General features: G+C 41.2%; 1 protein-coding gene across 1 annotated transcript; it reads left to right on the top strand.

Moving 5' to 3' along the window:
• Positions 1-1,326: 1,326 nt before the first annotated feature.
• Positions 1,327-9,437, top strand: crkl (v-crk avian sarcoma virus CT10 oncogene homolog-like). Its single transcript, XM_005951109.3, has 3 exons — positions 1,327-2,639; positions 3,031-3,502; positions 8,628-9,437. Exons 1-3 carry the CDS (start codon positions 2,329-2,331, stop codon positions 8,760-8,762), a joined length of 918 nt encoding a protein of 305 aa, XP_005951171.1. The 5' UTR covers positions 1,327-2,328; the 3' UTR covers positions 8,763-9,437.
• The last annotated feature ends 6 nt before the right edge of the window (positions 9,438-9,443 follow it).

Raw genomic sequence — 9,443 nt, 5'->3', positions numbered from 1 at the left:
GTAGCCTCATGAGGCACGGCCACTGAAAGCTCAGTCACCACAGGGACAGAGCTTCTTTACAGATCCTGCTTTTATCACTGAGCAAAACTTATTCTGCTTGGCTGAATGGCTTGCCGCACTCTGCTTGTGTTCTCAGATGCATTCTTTCTCTTATATTGCATTCTTCTTCTTCAGAGACACTGCCCCTTGCATTTAAATGCGCGCTCTCTCTGCAGCATATTCTGTTTTGGATTGGGTCATTTTGGGTGAGCTCCAAATCGATTTTTCACAGTTCTTTGCCAGATAATACTTATTATCGAATGAATGAAGGGGAAGTTAAATAACACCAGGAAATGAAAATGGGAAATAAGTACAATTTTATACTGGTGGTATGAATAAGTTGTTGACTGAGCAAATATACTGTACCTATGAGCTGCGGTTATGTGGCTAAAAAAGTATATTAAAAACACACGAGCTGACCACTGACTTAAAGGCACAGAACACAAAAAGATCCGAGACAATCATTAAACACAGTACTAACATAAGAACACGTTGTTCGGCAGACATCTAACTTTTTTTTATTCAGAATTATAGCTTATTCTATCTGTGAATCATTTGATAGAGTAATGTTTCTATTTCTAGAAAAAAAGCTCAATCATGATGCTTCTCTTCACACACCTATATAACTACCTGTCAAAAGCACATATATTGGCACTTTCTACTCCACAGTACTTCAAAGCTGCAATAGATCGCAAAAAATATGCTCCAATGTTGTACGGTAAAAGTAGTAGTTAAATTAGCCTAGATTTAACAGAACCAGCTATGACTGTGAAACACTGCCTACACATATTTCCAATTAAGAATCAACTAATGACAGTGTGGGCATTTAAACTGAAATAACACCTCGCTCTCATACACATTTAGTATGTTACAGCAGCCTTTAACATCAGTGTTGCCTACTTAAGACCTGACTGCTTAGCCTCTGCTGGATTGGTTTAGCATTTATTTGAGGTTTAGCCATACTAAACTGTGTTATTATATTTTTGAGTCACACGCTGATTCCCTTTGAAGTTTTGAAAAGCAAACATCCAATTAAATGACTACGTCAAAGCAGGAACACTGAGTAAAAAACACACTTGTTTCTCGACCTGCTCCACATTGCTATTTGCACTATATTCCCGAGACGATGGAACAGCAGAAGAATCTATCAGCAGAATGCTTCACTGAGAAATGACTGACACCTACTCTCGCGGAGCTAGGGGCTGTCCGTGGCTTCGCCAACCGCCCACCTCCTTCCTTCACTCCCCCTCCCCTCTCTCTCGCTCCTGCCGTCAGTGACGCGCTGATAGAAAGCGGGACCTGCCCTCCGGTCGCCATTTTTCGACCTCAGTACTTCTGGTAGCCTGTGCTAGTGGGGACGAGCGGAAATAAGGGAAAGTATAAAATAAAGCAATCGTTAAGCCGAGATCCCTTGTGAGCGGTCGGGGATGCACGCGACAGCTCCAGTAAACGGTCGTGGCTCCTGAGATGCACGCGCAAGAGACGAGTCGCTGCCCTCAAATCATTTTTTTGTGTGAAGACGTGTTGCGAGCCGCCATTTTTCTGCTGTGTTGCTTCAAAAGTCTGCTCCGACTCGAGAAAGGGGATTCGAAAACGCGTTTCCATGAAGTGTGTATCGCCGTGAGCTCCGCGGGATTTCGGCTGATAGTTTCGTGACCTGCCGTGGACCTTTGTGCACAGATGAGGGATTATCAGATGTAAGAAAAAGGAAGAAGAAGGGGGGAAAGTGAGGCCACATTTTCCGCTCTTAGAACTGACACTGACTGGAGGAGATACATTTATTAGAAGAGAAGATTTGGTGTTTTCTCGGAAGGCGGAACGAAAAGGGGAAGCTTCATTGATCGTTTGTTGCTCTGGCCCTCCGTCAATGGTAGCCTGTCGTAAGTTTGCTCGTTTTTCTTGTTATTTGGCCCCCTTTTAACAACTGCTCGGCCGCAGCCTGGACTGCGGAACACAGGGACAACAGTATGCTCCAGAGTTGGATCAAGTCACTGGCAGCCTGCATCTGAAAGGAGAAAAAAAGAAAACAAAAACGCCAAGTTGTTTTTGTTTTTCTTAAACAGATTTTTTCGGTGCCTGAGGCGTTTTGTGAAGAAATCACTCGGAAACTCCTTCCAGAGCGACGAGTGCCCTGCCCTGAGTCTTCCAAATCCTACAGTTTGCTGTGATTGGCCAATTGGAACCACGCATACATCTTTTAACTTATTGCCTAGCCAATCCTGTAGTATTTTCCTTTCTATTATTATTAATATTAATTTGTAAGCCACATTAACTTATTTTTGAACAGAAATGTCAACTGCTCGATTTGATTCCTCTGATCGGTCCGCCTGGTATTTTGGACCCGTGTCACGACAGGAGGCACAGAATAGGTTACAAGGACAGAGACATGGCATGTTTCTTGTTCGAGACTCGTCGACCTGCCCCGGCGACTACGTACTGTCGGTGTCGGAAAACTCCAAAGTGTCTCACTATATCATCAACTCTTTGCCCAGCAAGAGGTTCAAAATAGGGGATCAAGAGTTCGACCACCTCGCAGCTCTCCTGGAGTTCTACAAAATCCATTACTTGGATACGACCACGCTGATAGAGCCAGCCCCCAGGTAGGGAGGTCACCCACCACGCCTCCTCCAGCACTTTACCATACTATTTTTTTTTTTTTTATCAGAACTAACCCAGTTTCACTCGGTTATGTCATAAAATCAGCACTATTACCACACATCTAGTTTGCTTGCTTGTTTGTTTGTTTGGGGTTTTTTTTCTTTTAAGTGTTGGTACCACTGGAAAAATAAACCTCACTAAGGATTTGTGTGGTTTTACAACCAAACCTGATACCACATTTTGGTAATTGAGGAGTTAGGTAATCGTGTTTGTAAAGGATTTTATTCAACAAATAATGCAGTTTTGTTGTATTCTAGGCTTCACAGTGATAACTTTTAAGGATAACAAATTAACATTTACTTAATTTCCTCATTATTTTTCGTTTTTGCTAAGGTATTCAAGTACGCCGAGTCCTCCTGTCCAGCCCATGGTTGGAGCAGAGGAGAATCTGGAGTATGTGCGGACTCTGTACGACTTCACCGGCAGCGATGCTGAGGACCTTCCCTTCAAGAAGGGGGAGATCCTTATCATCCTGGAAAGACCGGAGGAGCAGTGGTGGAGCGCCAAGAATAAAGATGGACGTGTTGGGATGATCCCTGTGCCCTACGTAGAGAAAGTGGTACGACCTTCACCCCACCCTGGCCAACCTTCTCATGGATCGCGAAACTCCAACAGCTATGGGATCCCTGAGCCCTCCAATGCTCTTGCTCATGCCTATGCCCAACCCCAGACGCCTTCTCCAATGCCCAACGCACCTGGAGCGGTTATCGCTCCGCTACCGTCCATGCAGAACGGCCCTGTCATGGCGAAAGCCATCCAGAAACGAGTGCCCTGTGCCTACGATAAGACTGCTCTTGCTCTAGAGGTATTGTATTTATTTGATCTTACCTGTTTTATTTCTTTGTTTTTGTTTTTTGTGTTTTTTCTAGGCGATCAATGTGATTTCATCATGTTTTAATGCACTGCTCATTTTTATGAAGGATGGATATTGTAATTAAATCATTAGCTTTTCTAAAATCTGTTTAGCTGGACCTTTGATCTGTAACGCAACATCATGCAGTAAATTAATATGCCAGGTAAGGGCCTGGAGTACAACACGCTATAAGCTTCTTTGCCTAAAGCAGCAGTATCCCATCTTCAGTCATTTCTTAATTATTTTTCCATTTGTGCCCAAATAAATCAAAAATGTCTGTGTGCAGCTTAGACTTTTCTACATAAATTAGTTTATCACCTCAGTCAAGTTAAAACACTGAAAAAAACTTGTGTAGAAGTCACAGAAGCTAAGAGGTTTTATAGAAGACTTTGTTTTTACATTTTCACAACCTGACATCTCTCTAGGAGCTGTCAGGTTACTTAAACATAGACAACAATCGCCAATCTCAAGAGTTAACTCTTATAAAAATTAGGTTGTGTGACCAAAGCTTGGAGAGGCTTATGTGTAAAACTATCACTTCTTTTTATACTAAAATTGCAAAATTAAGTAGTAGAGGGACCTGGGGAAACACCAGTGCCGCCTTCAGTTACCGCAGTAGTTTTGCTGGTTCAATGTGAGAAAGTGTCTACAGATAAGCTTCGCCTTTTCTCAGTCCTTTTGACATTCTAGCCTGTTGATGTGTGCTAACACTAAAAGAATAATAACCAAACTGTGGTTTTAGCATCTTGCTGCTTGCTCTTATCAGGCCCTTCCTGTTTGTTTGAATATAAAAAGTTATTATTACACCAGGAGACTATCTGCAAGTTCATAACTAGTTCTGGACACTGGCTGCACAAAGATCCTTTGGTTATGGGGTGCTGCTGTTCAGTCAGAATACATGAACCACATCTATTTTGTAGCCTTGGATAGTTAAAAAAAACAACAAAAAAAAAAACAAGTTTCTGGCTTTGGATTGGACCAAAAGTCATGCAGATATGAGATGGGTGGTTTGAGAGAGCTTAATATGATTCTTGGAACGATGAATAATAAATGCAAAACAAAAGTTTGCAGATGTAAATGGGAGGGTGGGTGGGGAATCTAGTGAAACTCACCACAGCATTGTGGCTTTTGATCACTTGTCTCTGTGACTGAAGCTTACACTCAGTGCTGTCCATCTAAATGCTAACCTGGAAGCGGCTTTGACGAAAGCATTTCTCAGCAGTCTTGCCTTCCTCAGTGGTACGCTGTGGCTAATACAAATCTGCTCTGACTGTGGTGGCATGTCGAAACATGCAATGCAATGCTCAATATGTGCCTCAGAAATATAGTGGGCCTTCAAAACACTCAGCTCCAGTAGCAGATTGAGCTGTAGTGTATTTTTTTTTTTTTTTTGTTGGTTTTTTTTATCTTCTTATTTTTCACCCCAGGGGAAGGATGAGAATGCAAGCTATCTTAAAATAGTGCCACTTCCATTCACTCCCATCAGTTTGACAGCAGTTATAGGTGTAAAATAGGGCAGTAGATATGGATACAGAGAAGTACTTCCTCCCTGTGACTCTTTCTTGCACATAAATGAGTGTAAATTGAGCATATCTGAATCCTGCTAAAGGTTAAGCAGTTTTTGTGTGTGTGTGGGGGGGGGGGTTGTTTCGTTGATGTGTTGTTAAGTAATCGACAGCTAATAGCAGTCACCTCAAAAAATGTCCCTAACCTCATTTAGACTCAAACTGCGATGCTGGTTGAGTGCATAAACAAGATGCATCAGCTGGCCAGTGTCTCTGCACCCTTCTGGGCCTGTTGTCGCCCATCTTTTATTAGCACCGAAATGAGATTCCAGCTTCCATTTAATAAATGTTCATGTAACTTACTGTAATAGATAGAAGAGAGGAAGAGACGAGGCCAAGGGACGGCTGTAAAGAAAGATGGGTTGCACCGCACCCGAATGAGCAGTCAAGAGTGAGCATGTGAGAACTGAAACTTGAGGCGGGACTGTGTTTGCCGCTTACGTTTTCTCTGTGATCATATGGTGTAGCAGTGAAGCAGCAGATGGAGCCATGGTTAGCAAGAGATGAAATATTAAAGTTAAATGTGGCTCTTCTCGGTACATGCATGATTCCCAAAAGTACATCTGAGATGATTATTGATGCAACAGTGCATTTGTTGGTGCCGGCATAGATGCTCGTATAATGCTTGCTGGCTCGTGTCATTAGTTAAGTGAAGAGTACATTTTCTCTGTTTCTAAGAGATTCCCCAAGCTGGTCTGATGGACCTTCAGGTGAACAGCTTTAGATGTTTTGTCCGGAATCGGAATTAACTCGTTTTATTTTTATTTATTTATTTTTTAATAAACCACCAGAGTTTGGCAAAAAGCAAACTTTGGCCCCTGAAGGCATTAAAAATGTTAACATGTGAGAATAAAAATAAACTTGACCTAACATTTTTTTAAAATGATTATTATTAATCAGGGATTGATTTAAATCCGATTGGCATCCATTTTCATTGTTGCTTCTTTTGTTTCCATTTCATTTATTTATATTTTAGTTGTAAATGTCACAAAACCAAAATTTTCTGTGACACTGTTTTGATTCTTTTTCCCAACTTGTAATCACCGACCTGTGTTCAGGGTGATATGGGTAATGCGTTCCCACGGTTCATCCTAGGTTATGCCATTTCATGTTGTCATCGCAGGTTTTAGAAATTGCCACATCTATTTGCATTGGCGAGCTCCACCTAACTCCAAGTATTAGTTTATTTCAACTGGACATAAGTAACAATAAAGCAACAGGAGGTTTCATTCCCCAACTTTGATGTGGAAGTACTTTTAATACCTGATGTTGCACAGTGCTAAATTGCAATGGTTGGATTGATTTCCACAGAGAAAAAATAATAATAATGGTAGTTGTTGAAATCTGCATCATAGATAAAGTCTTTGACGTCAGTGCTTCCAGCTTTAGGAACAGAAAGCTCATGGTCAGATACATGTATCACCACTTTTCCACCAGCGCCAGTCTTCCTCAGAGTAAAGTAATGAAACTGTTCCAGATTCAGTGTTGCTGCATTCGTTACATTGTCCATGCAACAAATGCAGATTTGTTTCTTGGCACAGTCTTCTCTCTAGTGTGGATAGTGATAGCCCTTGTACCTGCTTAAAGATGGGCAGCACTTGAATGGTTCAATAGGTTCACTCTGCAGAGTCCCGATTTGAATTCTCTTAACTGAGCTTCATTTAAGGAATCTGCATATTCAATCTAGGTTCTGTGTGTTTACGGTCCTGTGAAGACTTACAAATGTAGATATCCATAAGGTTCTCTGAATGTATATATGGATACAGCTTTAATTACTGCTGGTTAGTTCTCTGGGATACCTCCGCTACTTATGTCTCTCAAAATGTGAATACTGGGGGGGGGGGCAGCATTCCTTAATCGAAAACCTCCTCCTGGTTATGCATTTCCTTGTTCATTTGCGTAATCTGCAGCCTTGCTTTTTCTATTTTGCAATTCCCGACAATTTTGGTTTGCAATTTGACTAAAGCCCAAGTCACCATTCGCCTGTCAACAAAGCTTTGCTGTTCACAGCTGTCGGTGTGTGCCCCCTTTCAGCCTCTGATTGATACACAGTATATGATCACAGACTCTGGCTATTAATGTGCGTCATAACTTTTGAATGAACTGACGCAGCTTAAAAAGCTTTATTGACTTTTTCTGCTGTACTTTTACAATTACACAACTCCATAACTTCAAGTCATAAAAGGTGATTCCCACAAGAGAGTTTCCTCTCGGTTGGGTCTGTCTTTATTTTTTTATTTATTTATTTATTTTTAAATCTGGAAGCTCTTGGAATTCCAGATTTGTACACCATCTATTTCAATGTATCCACATTTTCTAAGTCTTTGGTTTTTAAATATACTGTGTAGCATGCTGCAAAAAGCTCTGCCTAAATGGATATGATGCTGTAGAAGTTCAAGACAAAGAAGAGCACCCAGAATTTTAAGTATCTACATTTCACCAGTGTTCATTATAGTTGGTTAATTGAAAAAAGGCATCAAAAACTTTCACTAGCTAAAGCGGTGTTTCCACGGTTATTTTTGGCTTCGAATTTGCCTCCACTGAATGCACAGAATCTTTAATTTTGTGGCATGACTATTTTAGATCACGAGGTTCAGGATATAGAAGCTGCGACTGGACATACAGGCAGATAAAATCAAGTTATGCCTTCAATATGTTATGTTTTTAGGCTTCCCCCCCCCCTTTGTAGCTTATTAGTAGTTAATTCTCTCTCTCTCTTTTTAATATTCAAAATACTTAAAACATGCATTCTTAAATAACAATGCTTTTCTGGCTGAAGATTTCTATCTACTTGACATAAGGCAACATTTAACACCTTAATTTAAACCTTATGAAGTTCTCAACGTACAAACCTGACCTTTTCTGACTTTTTGACAGATCTCACTAATACTTTTTATGACTGTATACATCATATACTTGTCATTTGAGAGTGATATCGTTGTAGTTCCAAAGTCCAGGACAGGATTTGAAGCTTCATTCAAATCGATGCCACACTGGTGTGCCCTCACATCGTATTTTCAGTCGTGGTTTTGATGATGGACTTTTTCCCCCTCCTAATCCTGATAAAGAACATATGGCTTTAACAGATTGGGGTCACACGCAGTGTCACAAACCATCTGAGCGACAGCTCGGCGCTCTTCTGTCATCTTTTAACCTGCGGTGTAATGTGACAGTGGAGATCTGACAGTCTGGGTTTTATTTTAGAAAGCGTGTATTAATAAATCAGACTGGATGTTCTGTAACCTCAAAGGGTTTATTGTTGTAGTTTGGAACAGGCTTTAAAACAAACATAAGCCACTTGTCATAAGGATTTAGTTTTTTTTTAATTGGGCCTATGACTGACTACTGTAAGACACAGATTGTAGTTTTGTTTTACAAGTTTCTGACTAAAATGTTTAAATGGCACAAAACAACTCCCCAATACTGCATCGTGCAGAATGTCTTGTGTGTAATTAGGTTAGACTTTGACACCAGTTCTCCTGTAACTCTGCTTTCTTTCCTCCTTTTCTCAGGTTGGTGACATTGTCAAGGTTACGCGGATGAACATCAGCGGTCAGTGGGAGGGAGAGGTGAACGGACGGAGGGGTCTCTTCCCGTTCACCCATGTCAAAATCATAGACCCCCAGAATCCAGAGGAGAGTGACTGACCTAGGCGTTCAGCTGAAGCCTCTCTCCCGTATCGCCGAGTACCCGAATCTGCTGGCTGTCTCCATCTTTTCCTGCCAGTGTCACAGTTATGTGCTTGCCTGCTTGGGGCTGTACCATGATAGCAACCCCCCTCCCCCTTTCCTGTTGTTGTTGCCAGCCATTGCAAGGCTTTCTGACTGTTTACAGCTTTGGACATTAGATCCAAACTAAAACCTGACCCCACTTTCCCAGGTCCCTTTTCCCTTATCTTTGTTCCAGGCTGGGTGGCATTTTTGCATTAGTGTTCTTTTCATTTCCAGATCACTGGGCATCAGACTGTGTGTGTGGGTATGTATGTTTTTGTGTATGTGTGTGTCCACAATGGATAGTTAGCATATAACATCACGTCTTTTAAAAAAAAAAAAAGGAAAAAAAAGTTTTCTCTTAATATTTGTTATGTTTGACGTCTTTGGGACTTTCGGAAGTGTTGATGTATGCTTGTTTTGTTGATGTGAGAATATTTGTATGAAATAGGGAAAGAAAGAATTATCCCTATGGACTAGGGAGAGCACTGAGGCAATGAGGAGCTAACCAGCCAGTCATGTTATTTCTCCAAACAATCAAGTCACTGTTGTACCTTAACCATTGCACAAGCACACACTTGTACACATTGGCCATGAGTTATTCAGGTAGACAGATTT

The sequence above is a fragment of the Haplochromis burtoni genome, unplaced genomic scaffold (genome assembly GCF_018398535.1).
Source record: "Haplochromis burtoni strain Fernald_Lab_line unplaced genomic scaffold, NCSU_Asbu1 Contig_118, whole genome shotgun sequence".
In the NCBI taxonomy this organism is placed as follows: domain Eukaryota; kingdom Metazoa; phylum Chordata; class Actinopteri; order Cichliformes; family Cichlidae; genus Haplochromis; species Haplochromis burtoni.
This window is presented reverse-complemented; position numbering and strand designations above follow the sequence as displayed.